Source organism: Alligator mississippiensis, chromosome 8 (assembly GCF_030867095.1).
Source record: "Alligator mississippiensis isolate rAllMis1 chromosome 8, rAllMis1, whole genome shotgun sequence".
Taxonomy (NCBI): domain Eukaryota; kingdom Metazoa; phylum Chordata; order Crocodylia; family Alligatoridae; genus Alligator; species Alligator mississippiensis.
In genome coordinates this window covers 4,072,490-4,094,668 of record NC_081831.1, presented here as the reverse complement: position 1 = coordinate 4,094,668, position 22,179 = coordinate 4,072,490, and the positions used below count along the sequence as shown (strand labels likewise).

General features: G+C 47.6%; 1 protein-coding gene across 3 annotated transcripts in view; it reads left to right on the top strand.

The window, feature by feature from the left end:
* MAP2K6 (mitogen-activated protein kinase kinase 6) overlaps positions 1 to 22,179 on the top strand; it is a 73,853-nt gene that overhangs the window by 13,057 nt on the left and 38,617 nt on the right. For 2 of the 3 annotated variants that reach the window (XM_014601811.3, XM_019494340.2), the window contains exon 2: positions 19,330 to 19,396. In XM_014601811.3, coding sequence (XP_014457297.1) covers positions 19,330 to 19,396 — 67 coding nt within the window. Of the gene's footprint in view, positions 1 to 16,204; positions 18,522 to 19,329; positions 19,397 to 22,179 lie in introns of those variants that run through there. The other variant, XM_059732016.1, reaches the window with a different exon arrangement.

Below are 22,179 nucleotides of genomic sequence, written 5' to 3'. Positions count from 1 at the left end.
CTAATGCTTCTACATGTAATTTTGAGCGTATTGGGACTACTTGTAAAGTTGTGCGTGTGTGTAAGCGTGCCTGCTAGGACAGACTCCTTTGTTTAAGCACATTTCCCTCTCTCTCGCAGCTCTGCCCCTTCACTTTGCTGCGGGGTAGTTTCCTGGAGAGCACAAACAGATTGGCTTTAACAACTATTATTCTAGCTAAAAATATTAGGGTTGCAGATGTAGCAAGAGCAGGTCCTTTTTCCCCCAGCATCGTTCTCCTGTTTTCGATGCTGTCATAGTCCAGTAGTTAATCTCCGGGCACTGGGAATCTGAGTGATGAGGATTATCTTCTGGTTTTCAGACCTGTTGCATTTAAACCTGTTAGCTTGTGGGTGAGAGATGACGATGCTCACTTGTTTAAGGAGAACCTATCCCAATTTGCTCTGTTGAATTGCCAGCAGAGGGAGTACAAGTTAATTCCCAACCTGTGCCACCCAGAAGAGTTTAATAACTTTACTGATGGTGCTAGGAGAAAAAAAAATTAGTCATCAAAAGCAAAAGGATGTTTAACAAGTGAGTGCCAGGGCAAATTGGCCAGAAAATAAGCTATTAGAGGCTAATAGGCATGTATGTCTGAAACTTTTTAAAAAAGAAACTGGGATGTTTTTCAGCAAACAAGCATTTTCCTGCAGCCCAGTGCAATCCAAGTACTGCAGTATTCCCCAAACATGCGCAGACCGGGGTCTAACCCGTCTCCAGCTGGTAATGGAGCTGTATCGTCTTCAGCTGGGACTGAAGCCAAATGGAAACCACCCCATCTCAAAAATTAAATTGTTTAGGATTTCATTTTGCAATGCTCACAGGTATTATTTGCAATTAAAAAAAAAAAAAAGTGGTTCTAAAATAACTTTCCACTTGACACCATGCCACTTTAAGGACAGTGAAGAACAGGGACTGTAATACTTGGAAGAAGAGAAGTATTTCCATGGGGGGGGTTCACAACAATATTTTTGCACCACTGATGTTTTTTGTTTTGTTTTTTTGCATCCCAAGGTGATTTTTGCTTCTAAGGGAATATCATGAAAATGCCCTATAACTATACACTGCAGTCTGCACCGCAGAGACTTCTGCTCAGTGCAAGAAAGAAAAAGGTTTAATTATAAAAGTTTTGCTATGAGAAAAAATATTCAGAATAAAAAGTTCCCGGCATTCTAGGGATAAACATTAATGACATTTAGGGTATAAATCATCTATTTTTCCTAACTACTCTTAAGCATAATCAGAATAGTATTTAACAAGTGTAAATATTCTGGGCTGCTCTGGAGTGTGTTGTCAGTAAAAGATGGCTGCAAATGCAGTATAAATTGCCAACACAACGTTTATAATCTGCTGAACCAGTTAAATCTATTCTCAGTAAAACGAGACCCCTGCGTCTGACTTGAGCCCATGGTAACAGAAATAAAACTAGATCAGATTGCTGTGTAATGCCCATTCCACTTTCTCTTATCATCCTGCAAGGGGGTTACATGAACCGTATGCAAATAAATATGACGGGCGGAGAGTTAAAGTTTCTTCAGTGGCACTGAAGTGGGATGTACTGCTTTAACAGCACTTGTGTGAACTGGAAATGCAAAGGGAGATAACTTTAAAGTGCTCTTTTGTCATGTTTTTAAGCCCTGCTTCTGCAGGGAGATCTCCCCCTTTCTATGCATGTGAGGTGTCATGTTGACTTCTGGGGAACCGCTTCTGGGTGTAAAAATAGATGTTTGCAGAATAATAGCCTGAGCGAACTATGCAAGCAAATGGTGCTTTTCGCAGATGTTACAGGGAATGAAACCACAGCGCTGCAGAGCCTGCAAGCATGTGCTTAAGTCTATCCCTGTTCAACCTATCACTTAAGTACACCCTTAATATAAAGTGTCTGCTTAAGTGATTTGAAGAACAGGGAATACGTTACTGAATGAGGTCCTAAGGTCAGGCTTCATTTTGAAAATGAAGACTTTTAATAGCTTAAACCTGACTTGGAAGTGGAGAGGAGTACAGTGCATGGGGGTAATGGGTGCAATAATATTCTTGCAGAAGGCTGGTGCTTTTGCACAGAGGATAAATGGATGGAGGAGGAGGAAGAGAGTTGAAATACCACCCAGGTTATCTGATGAGAGTATACACTGAAGGCCTGACTCAGAAGCCTGAAACCCTTGCAGTCTTAAGTCACATAGAGATTTAAGAGCATGCACGGACACTTTCCTGGATAGGGACCCGCTCCTGAACAGGGCCTGTAAAGCCAAGGAATCAGCAGCATCCTGTTGTGTCACTTCAATTTTCCACTCCAGTTTGTATTTCCTTATCTTGGAGGTGCTGCCAGTAAAGGAGTAAAAAGCCTTTGGCTTTTGAACATCCCTTGTCGCTACTGCCATGGCCGGGGGAACGTGCAACGGACATGGTGGTCAAAACCCGCGGCGTTAGGATGCCCTGTCCGAAGACACCGGGCATCGTCGTTCCGGTCCTGGCTGTCCCTGCGCGTCCGTGCACGGCTTTGCACGCTGCAGCCCTGCAAGACCCAGGAGTAAAATTCAGACTGGAATCTGTGCTTGAGCTGCTTAGTGCAGTTATTTTCCCCGTTGCAGCCGGGGCTGGATTTTTCTGGTTTTGACAATATGCCCAGCATACCAAGCGGCTGATCCTCAGCAGATGACGACTGCCAGGGAGCCGTGGCAATTAACACCCATTGCAGATTTGCCCCTGAATTTGTGCCAGCGGGCCCACATCATGGCAAAGGTGCTTTTAAGGAAAAAGGTGTGGGGGAGGCATTTTTCAAACCTCTGTCAAACAAAACTTCACTGAATACACTTAACAGCCTGAGAACTGAAACAAGACTTCAGCTTGGCCTCGAACAAAGGTCACCAGGGCTTCCCGGTAGGGAGGAGGAAGTATGTTGCACACGCACGTACGGTGCACACACACGATCGACACCCCTTTGGGACTCAGCAGACCGTTTTCATGCCAACTACTGTGGAGTAAGCTACGGAGAAATGCTGAGAAGGCTCAGACATCGGAGCAACCCTGTTACCGCATAAGCCTGTGCAGTAAGTTAAGAGCAAAAAGAGATGTTTTTTAAGCTGTGCTGGAGGCCCATAAATACTCAGAAACAAATCCAAGCTCTGGCCAGGGCTGCAACAGGAACGATGTGCAAATTCATATCAAATCCAAACTTCCTCCTTTCAGGATTTGCTGCCTTCTGGAAAACGTCTTCCAGAGCAGGCTATCGAACAGACTTGTCGTGGTTTGCTGTCACCAGAAGAAAGGCAGCTGCGGCGTTTGGAGCGGTTCGGTAGGTTAGCGTGGCGGTAGGTGTGAAGTGAGAAGGAACGGCTGGAGGAAGGAGACTGCAAAGCGTCCACGTGATGCCACCCCCAGGCTCTTGGGACAGGAACCGCACATCCCGTCTTGCCGCAGAAATGAAGGGAGCATCTACCTGCAGAGAGAAATATGCCGGTGCCTTCAAACCAAGCTGCCCTGGTGAAGAATGACAGATCACTAAATCCTATGGAGGTCTCTCGCTACGGACAGGGACACACAGCATGGCCAGTTTTGCAGGGAAAGAAATAAAAGTTGCATCTCTTGGGGCCTGATTTGCAAATCGAACAGCGTAAATCAGCATTGCTCTACCGAGCCCCGTCTGCACTCTCATTTACGTGCCAGAAGTGCCATAAGTTTGCAGATCTGGGCAAATTATCCAGCCTGTGTGTTCAAGAGGCTGTAAGCCTTTCTCTCTGGAGCAGGGATGCTGCAAAGCTTAATCGATTAACATTTGGAAAGCTCTGTACATTCACATAGGGCATAGCTTTGAGAGTATTGCTTTTTTCCACCAGGGATAATGAGGTTAATTGTCCAATAAAGATGCTTGTCATCAGCATAATAGACTAGAGCTGGTCTCTGGTAACACCTGGGCAGTCTCCAGCAAGGCATCTTTAAAAATAAGGGAGGGAGGAGGAAAGGGTAATTAAAAATGAAATAATCCCGGTGGCTTTCCTCCCCTCCAAGTGTTCAGTGCACGGCACTAAGGGGCGAGTTCGGAGGTCTTGCCTCTATTTTTCAACTCTGGCGAACCTCCCGTCAGAAGCAAACGACTGAGGTTTTGGCTGCAAGGTTTTGAAAACAAAGCCGCCACAAAACGAAAGGTTACTAATGAATACCCCCAAAAAGGGGCTGGCGGCCTCTTGAGGAGCCGATTGCACAGCTTGGCATTCCCATGGATTTCCTAATTTGAGATAAGCAGCAAAGAAAACAGTTTCTGGGACGAGAAGGCAATGTAGCGAGCAGGCCTTGGCAGAACGAAAATACCGGCCTGATTTATGCATTACGGGGGATTCTGCCGTGCTACTCCCCCTGCCGCTCGTGTCACGGGATTTTTATTGGTGTTATTTCTAGAGATAACTGGGATAACACGAGAGGTTAAGAGGGCTTGCGGAAAGGCCTTGTGAAACTGCTATTCTACCAAATGCCTCGTCGTTTCTACTGCGTGTGTAGAATACATGCGTGCATATACATATATATATATATATTTTTCAATACATGTATTTTTTCATTCACATTGATGTAGGTGAATTTAGTGCCCCTGAGGACGAGTGATCAGCGCTGCATGAATGCGTGAAGTGTCTGGACGATGTCTCTGCTGTTTCCCCAGCACATCTGGGTAAACCCGCGTGCCGAACCTCTCGAGCAGAGGCTGTAATGTATATTGCAAACCCAATAGGAGTCAAGTATGAAACCTCGTTGGCTGGAGCTCCCAGGCACCGAAAGGCTAGCGGAGGCACCGCCTCACCACCCAGTCCTTCTCGACGCCATTGTAAAACTACTAGGAGAACGAAGTCCCTACGGAGATTGAACTCACAGAGAGAGAGAGCAAAGTGGGGAGACTCAGTGGTGGCCTTAGGGATGCTGGGGCCTGGGCACGGGAGTCATTCGGGACCCCTTAGAGGCTTCATTGTGATGACCTATAAGCACGTTGGACGATTTCAATTTCAATTTCACTTTGCCCCATCCGTGAAACTGCAACGAAAGTATCTGAACACAACACGGATAATAAAAATATTCAGTGTAATTCATTTTTTCTTTTTATAAAGTGTGGGGTCCTGGGCAGTCGCCCGGTTTGCCCTCCCCGCTACCGGCAGACTGCCTGAATAGGTTACAATATAAAGAGTGGAAGGGAAACCCAAGATGCAGAAAGGCAACGTGACTTGCCCCGGTCCCCCGGCAGATGGGTGGAAGAGCCTAGAGCTGACTGCAGGGAGATAAAAACGGAGGAAACCGTCACTTTTTTTCCTACTCCTCAGCATTTTTTCCAGAAGTCATTAGCACTGCATCGCTGCAGACTGGGAGAGACGTGAAAAGAAGAAGCTCCCCTTCCCCCTTTGCCACTTCAGTCTTCCCATCTGTCGTTGTGCATTAAGTCAGTGTTGCCCCGAGGGCGAGCGGATCGCATCTCGAGCGGGGCGTAAAGCACAGCTTTGTCTGGGTGAATGACAGCCTGCGTGCTTATTGTAGTCAAGGACATCTTTTAGCTCTTGGAGTGTGAGACTGGAGCAAGTCCTGTCATCGCTGTGAAAAATCGGAGGGAGCAGCGCATCACAGGCTTGCTTGGCAATCGTGGAAGACTTGTCTTCAAATTGCAAATCTCCTCCAACACCAGAGATTTCCAGGGTAACTTCCACCCACCAGCATCGAGGTACCCAGCAGTGCCATACAAAGGGGTAGTGTTTCATTTGCACCAGCTAAGGGGCATCCACCAGGCTGAACATAGCCCGCGATTATCCGATTATCCCGTAGGTTACCAGCTACTGGAGTGTTTGTCTGAGAACAGCAGGAAAGGCCATCTCATTTCAGACCAAAAAACCCCAACCCTGTGTCATTTTTCACCTGTGAGATTGGGACCAAATGCTTGGCTGGTGTCTCTTTGCAAAGGTCAGATTTACACCACGGAGATAAACTTGGATCTTGTAGGATAATGCAGAGCAAGCGCAAATTAACTGGATTTGAAGGCTTTTGAGAATTTGTGGAGAAGAAGCCATTTTTCTTTGTGCATAAAGGGAAGAGCTTAGGTTGTTGGCATAGACAGCGTATTGTACCAGAGCTAGGAGGCTGGGACGACCTACTGAGCCCCAACATATGCAAATTAAGCTAATAAGTAAAAATGATAGGGTGGAGAAAAGAAAACCTTTGAAAAAAAGGTAGAGCTGATCTTCCTGGGCTGGACCTGTGCAGTCTTCCCGTCAGCTGACAAAAGATGCGGCATGCACATCTCAGGGTTTTGCACGTTGTGGTTAACATACCACTAACTGGAACAGCGGTTCTCAATCAGCGTTCCCTCCAAGCGGTGCGGCGTGCACAGGCGCACGGGGCAGCGCGGCATGCGGGTACCTGCGCGGCTGTGCACGCCGCGCGGCTGAGAGGTAGCGCTGGTCTCAACCTTTTCAGACTTAGGGCACCCTCGTTAAACTCAAGGCACCCCGTGGAAGATGCCAGCTCTTAGTTTTCATTCGTTTTCTGGCTAGGGAAAAATAATATGGCAATTTTTCTGTTTCAAAGAATTCAGATCGCAGCAGGTTAGAATGATATTTAACACTGTGGAGTCCTATTTGAAATCTCTGGGTTTATCTTTGCGCGTCTAACAGTGCTAATGTTGCCTGGCGCCCGGCTGCACCCTTGAAAGGATCTCGAGGTCACTAGTTGAGGATCACTGTAGTAGAAGCTGTATTAGCTGCCTTGAACCTTGACATAGGGACACAGGGGAGGGATGCAGTCAGCATCGCAACCAGGCGCCTTTGATTCGACAGCCCAAATGACCCATTTACAGCTGGAATGACAAAGGTCCGACCCTCACCTCTGGAACCACAGCGTGACACTAACCGCTCTAACCGGCATGCCTAAAGCGCCATAAGACCACTTAGTGCAATTAAATAACCTCAGACCCTATCTTGAAGGCTCCTTGCATGCAAAACTCTCATTGGAATAATTGCAACACTTACTGGGTGCATCTATTAATTTGCAACGTCATCTACACGTGCGCTGGTATTAAGGTGCAGTAAATTAACTCTGCTGTAAGATAGTACTGCTGGGGACCGTACTGTTTTACGGCGGGGTCGTTTACTGCGCTGAAATGTACGTGCAAACGCTGACCCGGAGTGGAAATGGCACCCGGCCAGCCTCGGCAGCAGGGGGTTAGACTCCTGTCCACCACCTAGCCACATGGCTCTGCATTATCGTGCCCCATCCAGCCCCTCGGCTGCCCGCCCGGAGCCTGGGGCCGACCCCCTGAGCCTGCTACTCCGCTCTGGCTCAAAGTGCAGCTGTCCTGGGCATACCTGTAGACACTGTACCTGGTCTCAGTATACTGTGGCTCAAACCGCACCAGAGTTCATTGCTTTGCCCTAATTGCACGTGTAGATGCACCCACTGTGTGGCAATACCTGGAGTACAACCAAGTCAGAGCCCCTTGTGTTAAATGCATTGGGTAAAGGAGGCCCTGGGTGGGCTAGTGGCTGAACAAAGGCGGCAGGCTTTCCTCCCTGTCACGGGAACGTAAAATGCTGCTGTCTCCCATCCACGTATCCCAGCCCGCTCTTGGCACCAGCACAGCTGAGCAGCAGGCACATCTTCGCCGCCAGCACCTTTCTGTGTCTGAGCCATCTGCCTGGAATTCCTCTGCTCTGCGTCCTTCTGCTTTCCCCGAGCTCCTCCTGCCCCTCTGGGATGGACGGAGCCATGTGCGCTATGGCTGTTCGGCCAAGCATCCTTTCCGGGCCAGGCTTGGGGGTTACGTGAATAAATCATTGGCGAGCTCCTTGTTTCTTCAGATCCGTGGGATGCATTTGGAAGACAGATTAGTATTTTCTTGGCCATTATTTTGCACGATCCACCTGCCACTAGGAATGCGGGGTGATGTGTGCTCACAAATCCTCGTAGACTGAAGCCAGAGGAAAGATCTGCACAAATCTTCCAGAAGCAAAACCCCTCCGGTTCGCCCGGCTCTGACCGTGCTTCCTCAGTGGATTACCTCCATGTGAGATCTGTGTATCAAGTGAAGCTGGCTGCTATTAAGAGTGGGAGGAAATTCTGGCTCTGTTGACACCGATGGCAAAACTCCCACTGGCTTCACTGCAGCCAGGATTTCACTCCGAATGTCTTGCTTTCAGCTGCTTCATTTAGGGGCTGAAATGAGCATGTGAAGCCTCGCATTGCTTCTCTTTTTGTTTGCACTGTTGTGTTTGAGTGCAATGAGATGTTGACACGCGCGATGTGTAGATGCTTTCGGAAGGATGGACTGGGTCCAAATGACCTCGATGGCACCATCAAGTCTATAGGCCTGCAATTAAAACACCGTGGTGTTGGAAAACCCTGCATGTAGGGGGAATGCAAAGAGATGGTGGGGAATCACCATTTAGGGTGAAACAAAGCTGGGTCCATGGTTGGGCTCGTGCTTGCTAAGGAGGATGGAGCCATGTAAAGGTTATCCCAAATCCCCATTTCCAAACACTGGGATATTCTTCAGTGCAAGCCCAGAGACTCCACGAGGAGCGCCGGGGTAAGGGAGCGTGTTGTGGGATTGAGAGGGACCTCCTGGGTGACCCCCTTTCTGCTCCTTGTTACACTAGGGCATATCTACAGCCTCTTCACCAAGGTGCATGGATAGCTCCGAGCTCATGCTGCTATAAATGAGAGTAGGTTGAATCTTTCTCTCTGACTGCATTTACATGAGCAGCAGTCTGCACAGTTTCTACTGCACAGTTATTTAGTACTTGCAAAAGCCCAGGTGAGTCCAAAAGCCAGAACTAAATGACCATGCAGCAACCGGTGTTACTGTGCAGTACTGTCCCTGCACGTTTTTTTTCTGACACTACTGCGCAGTAGTGTCGCGTCACGGTTAGTGCCCGGCAGTGCTACGGCGCAGTAGCGTCTCGTGTAGACGCGGCCTCTGTGGAGAATAACATCAATGCGTAGACCATGGGAGCACGCAACATTTTTACACGCAGGTCGGGAGTTTCCTGAAGCTTTTCATATTCCAGCAAGTATCTGCGACCTGATGACAGAGATGAGAACAAGGTTTTAGGCTCACGCTGATCATGTTAAAAAGGGAAGGAATAGCAAATAGTCCACAATCACGTGCCTGAGTAAGAAAAGAGGTAACTAGATAATGTAACTCTTGGCAGGAATAGATGGCAAAGCGCACTGTCGTTTGCATTCGTGTTGTTTGAAGTGTTGAAAAGAGTGGCGAGGACAAGCCTGACGTTCTTGTCCTACGCAGCCTGACAAAACTCATCATCGTTAGGTACCTCGACCCACTCTTCAGACTTTTTTACAGGTTTATAGATGCCCAGCCTCTTGCATTTAACTGCATACTTAGCAGAGAGAGGCGATGAATGCAGAAGCCGGACCGCTGCACTGTCCTTCCTCTCCTGTTCGGTAACTGGGCCTCTGTGGCTCGGCCTCAACTCACGCAGGATGTCCCTAAATTAAGCGCTTGTGGCTGTTACACCTTTCACGAAACTTTCCCTGCCCACCGTCCTAGGGCTTGTTTCTTAGGTTTTTTCCAATGTGCTTTTGTTTTTTGCTTCCTTTAGGTTTGATTAAGGAGGATGATTCCAAAGACTTATTATGAGTTTTTGCAAATAACCTGGAAAAAAAAATCTCCGGAATTAAAATCGGCAGGTTTTGAATGATTTAGCGATTATGTATAAAAAGGGCTGGATTCTCTGCCTGATACTGGTGTAAATCAGAGAGCAGCTTCGACCAGCCATTGTAAAAAGCAACAGGGCTGACCTTGGGGAGTTTGGCTCTCGCTTCCACGGGCGTGCTTTGTCTCTTGTGCTTTTACCTGCAGATAGCTGCTGCACATGCCCTATGGCAAGTTTAAAAACAAATGGAGACAAGCCCTGAGATGCAAACCGAACTGGCTGGATCAGAGCAGACCTCCCCACGCGGTTCATTCGGTGCACCTCAGTCATGCCTTGCAACACCCCTGCTATTTTGGTGTGGAGCCTCTGCGGAGCAGGGTTTATTATAGGTTGCAGGACTGAGTCATAGGAGCAGCAAAACCTGGTGACAATTAAACCCCTGAGGGGCAGCTGTCTGCACAGCTAGATCTTCTGGCACTGCAACCTCTGGAGTCAGCAGCAGCAAACTCGCATAACCCTTGGTTATACAATGCAGCTATTAACGGTATAGCCAAACAGGCAGCAGCTACCAGCACGTAGTCACTGGAAGAGCTGCTTCCCAGCCCAGAGGACACGGCTCTTGCTCCTTGCCATCGGGAACGTGCCGAATCCGACTTGGGGTGTCTATCGCCTCGCAGAAAGACTTCCAGGTTGAGCGCTCTCTCTGCCCGCTTTGGCCGTGAGCACCCAAGTCCACGGGGGAAGCGGAGCAGGTGCCATCTTCTTCTCTTCGACAAAATCCCACGGATTTGGGGGTAGAGCAAGAGTGAAACCCTCTTGAAACCGAGGGGGGAGTTTTGTCTGTTCAGTGTGCAAGAGAGAGGGATTTGGGTTGTAGCCGTGTTGGTCTAAGGACATAGGCAGACAAGGTTCCTTGGGTGAATTTGATATCTTTTATTAGACCAACCCAAATGGTTGGAGAATAGTTATTAAGCAAGCTTTCGGGTTCAAAAACCCTTCGTCAAGAGAGAGGGATGCATTCGGACCAGCGTGAGGTGGTGCATCACCCTCGACTTATGCCAGCCGAGGACCTGTTTTGGGGAGTGAGCGGAGGAAAAGCCCGACTTCTCCCTCTTTGGCAGGATAGAGTAATGATGGTCGCTAGACCTAGCCGCTCTTCCACGCGGTGTCGTATTGGCAAGAGCACAACTAACAGGCTAGAAACAGAGAGCAAATGCAGGTGTCTCCTTGAGGTCTATGAAGAGCAAAATCCATCATATTCCTGCCCTTCCTGCTTCCGCTTCCCAGTGTCTTAATGTTGTTTCCTGTAAGAAAAAAACCCCAAAGTGGATCGGTTCGTGCATGTAACCCAGCGCTTGAGAGCACACCTGTTCTCCATCAGGGCATGATGCTGAGGAGCGACCCTACGTTAACAGGCAGAGGTGCAGGCCGCCGCACGCCAGCTTCCCGTTGAGGACGAGCCAGCCTGTGCTGGGGGAGCCAAGTGGGATGGAGATGCCCAGCATTTCCAAGCAAGGCTTCGGTAGCCCCCGGAGCATCCGTCCCTCCCTGTCTCTTGTGAGCGAGTTGTTAGGGAAACAGCTTCCAGCTTGCCGTTTCCAAGGAGTCCTTGCAAACAACCACGAGTGAATGCACAGATAAAGGATACACAAGAAACCCCTTCGCTGCCCTTCTTCTGATTTATATGGGTCCTGTACCACACTCCTCACCATAATATCCAACCGCTTCCATCTGACCTGCCTCCAGCATTTCTTCTGTATGCCCTTTGGGTGGGTTGCTTGGCTTTTCTCCAGGGAAGTGGGCTGCTGTTTGCACGACACTGTGCTACAGGTTTGCTGCCATCCTAGGGGCTTTCCTCCCAATGCCACATGGGCCACGATGGTCTAATTGTACCCATGAAGTAGTATGTATTCCCTAGTATGGACACACTTGCAGTGGGAACGATGCTCCTTGGCTGGGATAGTTTCTTCCTGTATGCAAAGACAAAAAAGTGCTTGGTGTATAAAGCATCCTCAGTAGTGCAGCTAGGGGTGTGCGAGCAGGCACCGGCCCTGAGAGCTGATTTAAAAGGGGGTCCATATTTGATGCAGACCCATCTACGGCATGAAATTTGGTTGACTCCTGGGTCGAATTAGGAAACGAGCCATTATGGCGGAGTGGGTTGGAGCTCTCCCAGATGTGGAGGACTCTGGGCTCCTGCGAGCACATGTGGGTGGCTGCAAAAAGCTTGATATTGTTATTGAGCCTCGTAGCTGTATCCTGTTTGGGGCTTTAGCAATGCACCCGTTGGCCTGCCGTGAGCAATAGGACTGCTTTTCGTTCCAGCTCTAATAAAGGAGCAGACAGGTACTGGCACTTGGCTGCCTTTATTTCTCACTGAGGCTAAGGAGAGAGCTCCTTAATTGCATTGTGGGGACACAAATAAAATAAAACTTTCACTTCATCTCTTCCCCTATCCTTTGATGGAAGCTTTAATTGGATTTTGAAAGTGCTTGCGTTTGAAAGCGCTTTGAAGGGTCTTGGAAACTCGGAGAGTTTTGTCCATTATTTTCCTCACATTCGCTTAGTCAAATGCCAGCGCTTTCACTTTCCTTTTCTGTGGCAGGCCTTAAAATGCACATCCCCAGACTGAAATCGTGCGGAGAAATGCGAACGCTTTTCCTCCTACTCTGTTCTAGCTATGGGGCCATATTGCACCCTGCTGTTGTTGCCGCTATTTAAGCAACCACAAAGATGGCACTATTGAAGCACAAAATCCCCACGGTCCCCATCGTTAAAGAGGCGAATGGTGGTTTAAAGTGAATGTTTCTAATGCCACTGGGCCAAATGCTTCACTTGTGCCAGTTGTCATAGCTCAATGGAAATGCAAAGAGCTGGTAGTTTATACCAATAGGGTCCGGTCTGATCGCTTGTTCTGGCCTCCGGTACAATGCAGACCGCAGAGAGAAATGTGGACCCTGGGGTCCTGAAGCAATCAAGGGGTTGTATCTGCGGGAAGTGGCAGCTTTGGAAGATGAATCTCTGCTGGCTTAATGAATTCACCTTTTCTGTTTGCTTTTCTCAATTAGGGGCTTGATTTGCGTTTCAGCTGAAACCGGGCCAGCTTGTAAAAATCCCCGTGGAAGAGCAAGTCCATCAGTTGGGCATAAAATACAGTCTGCTACCTAAGTATTTTTTAATCTTTAGGTACATGGAGCTGGCAGGGAACAGGAGGACTCTTTACTTGGTGGCTGTTGTTTAGTTTAGAGGTGGCAAATGTTTGAAGAAAGGGATCCCAGGAACGCAACCTGTCGCTCCGCTCCTCTTAGACTTGGCTGGAGCGTCCTTGGTTGTGAGATTCCCGGTGGAAAGGCCTGGATGAGATGCTTTTCACCCCGATAGTTAACAGGCTGATAAGCTGCTCCTTGAATTCAGTGTCCGTGGACATATGCAACAGTAGGAGTAGCGGTAGTAGAAATAATAATAATAATAATAATTCTCTACATTGATCTGTAATGTATTCTGAGATAGTGCTTATTGCCTCTTGGATCATCCCAAATCTGCATGCTAACCATTATAAGCTGCTTTGCGAGATGAGTCCATGAGGATGTAAAACTGGAACGACGTGTGGTCCCTGCGTTAGAATCCAGCTGTTTCTTTCCAGCTGTGCTTCAGCGTGCAGCCCCTGGCCCTTCGCTGCCAGCTCGTGCAGTGGGCCATGCATGGAAAGACACCACCATCTTAACCCACCAAGCACTTGGGAACCAAGTTTTGGTGCATTTAACCCTCTACCTGCTCACCTGCTAGTACAGAGAGTGAACAGCCACAGATGAAGTGGAGGTGGAAGTTTTTTTTCCAAAGTGCTCTCATTTTTTGGCTCCTTTTGGAATTATCCTCCTTAATCAAACCTAAGACAGCTCCAACTTGCTGTGAGTTTTTGCAAATAACCTTGAAAAAAAATGCTAATGCCTCTTTTAAGTGGGAGCTTGGCCTGTGTAAGAACTGCAGGAATAAGCATCTTGAAGGACCGCGAGGGCTGAGTGCTGTTGCATGATGATGACCGCATCCAAGAAACAAATTCTACGAGAGTTGCAGAGCTATGATCCTCGAAGATCCCAGAAATAACCCAAGATCTGTCTGGGTTAGGAATTGTTTATGGATGAAATTGGGTAGTGGAGAAATGTCAGGTGATTGCTAAAATGCCCTTGGTCTCCTCTTTTTGTTTTTGGAGTAGGTCTCTGGTATGGTATGGTATATAAACCAGCAGTCACCCACCTTGCTGTGTTGCTTGCATTCCCTTTTTAGCTCAGTGGAGGGTTTCCAGTGCAACAGGTCCCACACAGTGCCCATAATTCATACCCGCTTTGAGGGAAGGTATGATTGCCCCCATGTCACGAAAGCATGCGCTTAAATCCCATCAATAGAGACACTTCCATTGACATGATGAAGTCCTCGGGGGCATGCAGCGCACAGCAGTAGGAGGCTGGAGACTTGAGTGTAGTCTCAGCTATTGGCTGTGTCTTTACACCTCCCCATCTCCTCCTACTCTTTGTCTATCTGTGTATTTTAAACGTGTCATCTGCTTGAGGCACATTTTCCTATGTGTTTGTACAGCACCTAGCACAGTGGGGCCATGATCTCAATTGTTACGGTTCTTTTCTTAGGTCTGCCACCAGTTTCCTCTGTGATCTGTAGTGAGTCGCATCTCCTTGACTTGCCTTAGTTTCCCCCCTTGGTAAAAGGGGTAGGGCAGATTTGGAGACCATGTACGAGAGAGGAGGAGAACCCAAGCCTTTTCACTCCTAGGTCTTCGATGACCCTCTCAGGTCCCAAAAAAGGGAGGAAAGGGGTTGAAAAACCCATTTCCTCCTCTTGCAAAATGTTACCAGTGATCTTTTTGCTGAACAGTTTGATCTGAAAGAGCACGGTTGCACACGCCGCTTGAGTTTGGCTTTAATAATATGTTGTGGCAATGATAGACTTGGTTAATATTCTCTGAAGGAAATGGGAGTCTTTTGCTGGCAAGAAACCATTTACTTTGGATTAGAGCGAAAGAAGACTTTCGACTGCATAGAAAAGTCTGCAGACAGGGAGACGGGCTTGTTCTCCGGGAGCAAACAGTTCCTTTTCGGTCACAAAGTATGTGAGGAATAAACGCCTCCGTTTTCTCAATTGGCCTTATTCTCTAGTATATTATCATCATTTTTTGCATGCAACTTTCACATTTGTTATAAATACTGAGGTTTACTGTTCATCTAATCTAAGACCTGGGAACATAAATATCCATTTGTAACCTATTGCTGACTTCTGGGAGCATCAGTTATTGAATAAAAGAAATTCTTCTTTCGTCCCCCTAGGACTTGGGTTTAAGGCCTTCAAAGGGAAATATTTGATGTGTTCTTTGCCACAATATATTTTGCTTTCTCCCATAATCAGGCTGCTTCACTTGCAGTATGTATGGACTTCTTCATCTTCATTTATTCAGTGTCCCTGAGCTTAACAAAAGCATGACAGTGTTACACTGCCCAAAAAACTGCAATAACCTTGTAGCATTTTGGACTGTCCTTTTACACGGCTTTCTGAATTTCTCAACACTCTTTGGAGGAAAAGAAAATATGCTTAAGTTTTGGGGGTTTTTTTGGGGGTGGGGAGGTTGGGGAGAAGGAAGGCGATAAGGATGGACTTATGCGCCTGCTTAAAATCAAAGGTGACCTGAGATACTTTGCTGAATCGTAACCCTAGTTCTAATTATTATTGTTCTAATTATTATTACTAATGATTATTATTATGGTTCTAGTTATTATTACTATAGATCTAATTATTATAGTTCTAATTATTATTACTAATAACCATATTATTTTATCGTCCTGTTATCAATGTTGTCCTTCAAGGCTCCAGCTTCTGGAGTCAAGTGATTATGCGAGACTCCTTTTTTTATCTGAGCGCAGAGAAGAGCTTCAAATGAGCCCAGATGATGACACAGAGCTAGTACAGATTTTACTGGTTATTTATTTTTAAATCTCACAGCGTTTGGCTACCTGATTGTCTTTTCTTGTTAACAAAGGTTGCAAGCTCCGGAGGCTCAGGTGCCATCTGTCCTGTGCTGGTACAAATCCCCAGCACAGTAGCATAGCTGGAGCATCTAGTTGCTACTGTCCCATTAAGTGATGGTTCACAGAAATGCTTGAATCCCCCTCCCCATTTGTTTTTGCTTTTGCATGCACAAGACTGCACCAAACTTTATTTCAGTTTTAAAATTGCATGAAGGCCAAATGTTTTCCTTGTCTTTATCTCCTGTACAATTTACCATCCTTTCAGACTGTGATGAGAGGGTTGTGGATGCCTATGTTATGTAGTGCTGGGTATTCATGCTATAGCAGAGCCCCTCTGCTGAAAGCCGCCAGCTAATGCCGGGCATCTGCCCAAGAGGCATTGGACTGATGCAGACAGCTGTTGGTGATGAGTGACCAAGGGCACATTTAAACGGGTAGCCAACGGGGGCTTTGTTTGGGATCTGGTCCTAATGTACTTGAAAATAAGGGAATAAGTGCTGATTTTCTTTTGTAGCACTTGTTCATCCATTGGACAAAGTGCTTCTCCTTTCCGGTTCCCCTCTTCTGCTTTGCTGAGATTGCAGGGTGTTTAGGTGGGGACCATCTCTGGGTGTACAGTGCACAATCTTGACTGAGGTCTGTTAGGGCTATTATAACAGAGGGAGACTAGGAACATAATATAGGAATATAGGAGAGTAGGAACAGAGTATAATATAGGAAGCCTCGCATTGAATCCCCGCAGCGTTGTGTTAAACCTGCTGTTGGGGATATCTTTGCCATCCCTTCTCCCCTCCCCACTGCCAGATCAAAAAGTGCATTTGGTAGCACTTTAAACATTGCCACTCAATACTTGAGGACCAAATAACCCTTTGCTTCAAAGGCTGCTTTTTGGATAGCCTGTTGATCCCCAGAAAGGTTGGAGAGACGAGCTCGTGGCATGTTATAACAACAGGAGTGCAGAAGCTTTCCCTTATCCACCTGCGAGGCATGAAATAGCACTACATCGGGTTCATCTCGTGGTTATTCGATGCAAGTCATCGGGCGCTTTCCCATTTCTCGTATCAATCCAGTGGGAAAGACGTTGATGCTGCCGGCGTGGATCCCCCCTGAGCTTATTCCCTTCCTCGTGGTGTCATGAAATCCATGTCTTCTTGTCATTCATACTGGTTTTTCTGTTTTTTTTTTTTAATTTTAAGCGAGGTCTGTGATTTGGCAGCTTGAGTTCATGAACAGACTGGGCTTAAAAAAATGGCAGAGTTTCAAAATATTGTATTTTGCTTAAGAAAAGGAAAGGAAAATAAACTCCCCATGTGCAGACTGGCAGAAGGCAGGAAGGCGTTTCATATTGATTTGCCTTTGGTATTTTGCCACCGTCTGCTGCCGCTGATCCTGCTTGTGAACCCCGATGAGATTAAATTCATTACAGTCTGCTCTGGTTCATGTTCAAATCGGGTGGATTTCCACTGGGTCAGTCACCGCCGGCCGGGACTGGCCGGAGATGGTGGCATGCACCGCATGGCTTGTGCAGGGGAATGAATATAGGAAAAGCAACAAAACTGGGAAAAATCTGCAGCTGTTTTGTGGTTTCCTTTTATTTTTTTAAATTTGTTTTGGTTTTCTAGACCTTTTGTAAGAGCTTTAGTGGGTAGGGGTGTCGAAATGAAGACAGGCTGGCACACCAAGAGAGAACATGCAGGGTTATGGGTCAGGTGCAAATGCTGGCTCCAGTTCCTTGAGCAAGTCGCTTAGTCTGTCTGTGCCTCAGTTTCCCAACTGTGAAATGGGGGCGGGTGATTCCTTCTTTCTCACACCCATGTGTCTTGTCTGTTTAGATCTAGATTGAGGCAGGGATTGCTTCTTAATATGGTGGTGCTGATGGATGTTAATACCTGCCAGGCTCAGCAGAAGAAGGGATCACAGTTAAAACAGCTGTGGATGGAGAGGGATGCTACCGCCGAGGCATTATTATGACTCTCAGCAGCGGGCATGAGGTTTAGCCCAGGGCTTGCGTGCATGTTGCAGGCCGTGTGTGCGGGAGGCAGAAAGCCAGAAGGAGGAACCGTAAGCATGACCCTGAGATGCAGCCCAAATTTCTTGGGCATAGGGTTTGCCGGGGGGGTATATGCATGGATTTCTAAGCAGGGAGACGCTCTCCTGCTCATAATGTATGGAGAGAAACTGGAGCTTGTTTGCATTTTTTTTTGTAAATAAGAAGATTGCACCCCAAAATATATCTGCTCCTGTCACCAAGTTATCATCTCGATCTCAGCTGGGGCTTTTGTGACATCAGTGAGAAAATGACCCAAAAATATAATGGCCAGGTCACCTCAGCTCCCGTAAATATTGCAACTCCTTGTCTATATACATTTTCTTGTTGGAGCATCGCATGGCTCCTTGCAGCGGAGAACATGCTTTCTTCACACGCACGTTATGGCTCTGTATGGTTTTCTAATAATAACAAAAAAAAAACAACACGTGCAATCCCGTCATTTCCAGTAAGTGCTTTTCCCCTGAGGTGTCCGCTGTATTGTCACAGCCTGTTCCAGGCTGGAATAGCCTTTTGCCAAACCGAGCAAGCTCGATCTTGTCTTTTGCAACAGGCAAGAGAAAGAGCTGCAATTAAAGTTGACTAATGACTTCAGCAGGATGGTGTTCGGTTCAGGTCAGTTCACGTTCAGTTTGCATTTTACCCCAGCGCCCTCTAGAGCTCTGCCTTTCCCAGACGAGTTTAGGCTCGAACGTGACGGCAAACGGTGTCATAGAAAAACAAACCCTGACATGCCCACGGAAAAGCTTGCCGGGAACAGGGAGAGAGACGGATGCTTGCAGAAACACGGTAATTGCTGCAAATTGTTAGGTTCAAATGGTAAAGTCTAAGTGAGGTGTTTGTGCCTTTTTTGGGGGGGACCAGGTATTTTCTAACACACCCAAACAGCCTCTGTATGCTTGCCTTGGGATTTTGCTGACGTGCTGTATGTTCTCACATGATTTTATCCCCGAATGCAGAGCACCGCGTCACGGGAGACGTATCGCCGCGAACGAGCCGCTTGCATTGCCCTGTTCCACCTGGCTCTTTGCCTTTTGGCGAGGACCCCCGTTTATACCTGAGCTCGAGGACTGTTTGACCCGATTGAGAACTTGTTGCTAATCCAGTTCAGGTTAACGCGGTGTAAGGAGGAAAGCGTGGCCTGCAGATGCGAACCGAGACAGATAGCCTTTTGAGCTGAATTTTGTTCCCGCTGTTCTGGGCTTTCCTCTGTATGTAGAGCGCAGTTGACCCTGCTCCAAGCCAGAACAAAACCTGGTCCTGTGCGTTCAAAGTCAGTTTAGGCAGCGTGCCGTAGGACTTGTGCAAAGGGACACGGCGCTCTCCCGCAGGCTTCGTGGCCTGAGCTGCTGCCTGCACTGAGTGCCAGGGCCGTAGGCTTTCCACGCGGCTCACCAGACAAAGAAACTTTATGTTTTGAACTCTGGGCCCTGAATCTGCATCACCAGACTGGGCTGGCATTTCAGGGAAATAAGGTCAACCACTGTAGACGAGCTTCATTTTGCAACGTGTAAGTGAAGAGAGAGTGAGAAAAAAATAAAAACCCATAAAAAATGAAAGTTTCTGGCTCTGCTATTGCCTCTCTCTTGTTTCACAGGCAAGAAGAGAAACCCGGGGCTGAAAATTCCTAAAGAAGCATTTGAGCAACCACAGACAAGCTCCACGTAAGTCTCCAAACACGGAGGGAGAACAAAAATAAAACCACTAACCCCAGCTGCTTTCCAAAGATGCATAGCCTTCTGCCTTCCCCCAGGCGCTCAGGAGCGGGGAGCTCTGCCTTCGGCGTCCTCTCGCACAGCCACGGCGTGAAGGGAGCTCCCGGCCGTTGCGCTGGACATCTGGGAGCACTGAGTTTAGGCAGCGGTGGGCAAAGGGGCAGCAGAAAAATCTGCTTTAAGTGTATTTGGGGACTTTAGGAAATGATATAACATAAAGCCAGATGTTATAAAGGGGAGAGGGGTGTCGGTTGTAGCCATTTCTCCATTTCTCGGGGGGGTAGGTTGTAGCCGTGTTGGTCTAAGGACGTAGGCAGACAAGGTTAAATCCAGTATCTTTTATCAGACCAACTCAAATAGCTGGAAAAATTCTTCTTTGCAAGCTTTTGGGTACCAATACCTTTTGTTAGCCTGACGAAGGGTTTTTGAACCCAAAAGCTGCTTAATAACTATTCTCCAACCATTTGGGTTGGTCTAATAAAAGATATCAAATTCACCCAAGGAACCTTGTCTGCCTATGTCCTTAGACCAACACGGCTACAACCCAAACCCCTGCAGATGGTCTGTGCTCTTCCTGGATGGGGTAATAAAGCAGCCAGAGGCCAGTACGTATTTTAATTGACTGGCTTTCTTGCACGCGTCCTGGCCTCCAGCTGCTTTACTACGCCATCCAGGAAGAGCGCAGACCACCTGCAGACGCTTCCTCAACCTGATGAAGACTATTTGTACCCAAAAGCTTGCAAAGAAGAAGTCCTCCACTTCTGTCACTGTCCTTCTTGGAGCTGTGGACATCGTCCTGGTTCCCCGCACCCCTTTGACCACCACTGCCGTTTCCCTGCTCTGTGGTCCTCTCCCTCAATCAAGGGCCCATTTAAATTCCCAGTTTCAGATATCAAATAAACTCCTTGAATTCCTTCTTGAATCATTAAGCACGCTGACCCTAGGGTTTCCCGCTCATTTTCCTGTTCCTTGTTCTTTTTACCCTCTAATCTGCACCAATTTGTTCTTTTTGGTCTCTATGTGGTTGATTTCTGGGCTCGGTGGGCCCCGTCTTTGCTTCAGGGAGTGGGTCTTGTTTTGGGCTGATAAGCCCCCCTCAGCAAGTCCAAGTATGAAATAGGTGAGCTCCTGCCATAGCTTCCACTGGCTCCTTTATGTTGCCCAGTTGACTTCTCTTTAGTTATTCCCCTTCTTCTGTTGACATTTCTTCTTGTGTAGCCTCTTCCATTTCATGGTCGTTGCTGCATCCCTGGTGAGGGCTTTGCCACTTGCCTGGCTCATCCCAGGAGCTCTGGATTTGCAAGAAAGTGTTGAAAAGGGTTTAACCTGCTCAACCAGGTGTGACTGAAGGGCTGTTCCCAGCCAGCGGCAATTGTTGGGTAGATGAGACCTTGTGCATCTCATGGAGGGATGGAGTCGTGCAAAGTCTTGTGCTCAGCGGGGTCACAGATTGGCAGCAGGACCGGTGTCTTTGTTGTAGGGACGACTCACTGGTCAGGCAGGGGAAGGGAATAAAAGGAGACGAGATAAAGCATCAAAATGGTGAGAGTAATGAAGACTCCACAGATTCAACCTTTTCTTGAGCCTGCCCTTCATCTTCACAAACTGAGTAGGCAACAGTGTGCATGGGAGAGAGAGTACATAGGATTTCAGGGCAGTTGTGCAGAATTTGCTATATCCAGGCTCATTTACCTACAGGACAAATCCGTTTTAGATCCCCATTTCCAGTGGCCCAACTCTTTGGTGTTGTCTCGTACTTAGATGACACAGTGCAGCAATCCTTTTGGGTTGGAAAAAGCAGGGCACTTTTTCAAGGCAACCGCCGGGAAAGTTGCAGAAGTTATCGTAGATCAAGGGACATGAAGCAGAACCCTCTCGTGAAGAGCTTATCAAGCCAGCTAAGTGGGTTTCTCCACTAGCAGAGGACACCACTTTGCAATAGTGGCTCTCAAGATGCTTTTACTTCATTTGTGATCAACCCATGAACTTCTTGAAATATTGAAGGGGTTTTGTGTGCGCTTATGACCATGCTCTGAATAGTTCCTGCCTTGCTCGCTGGGTTGGGAGTGTGCTGAATCAGGCACATCCATTGCTCCTGCAGCACTGCCAGTCTGGAAGGGAGAAGATGCCGACTTGTAAAGGGGTAGTCTACTTTGCTTCTTTAAATGGCTCCGCCAATGCAAATACAAACACATTCCTGCCTATTAGGAAAAAGAGCAGAGCAGAATTTTCCCAGCCACATTATGATGACCTTTACTAATTGAATTCATTGGCTTTATCCCAATGGTTTGCTTCACCCTGGAACTATGTAGATCTGCCTTCCCTGATGGGTCTGAGCTCTGCCTCGGTGCCCCGCTGACCTGATCCGCGCGGGTGGCACGGGCCTTTCTGGTTTGGAGCAAATTGTTTTTTTTCACACAACTTCTCAACTTCTCATTGCCATTTGGTGTGTCCATATCACGACGTCTCTGTAGGGCTTCGTTGCAGTGCATATCTCCCTGCTTTCTTTGGGGATTTCCTTCACAATCCACGAGGTGTGAGGACACTCACTCATCTTCCCTTGGGATGCCTCAGCTAGAGATCCTGGGTTAAGCAACCCTGTCGTCCTGCTCCTTCACTCTGGTGCCAGATTAACCCAATGCCCCGGTAGTTTTGCTTTAATGTGCCCTTTTGTTGCACATCTCCATGACAAGGAAAATGAAATGGTGAAGGGAATGATTTTAGCCCATGGG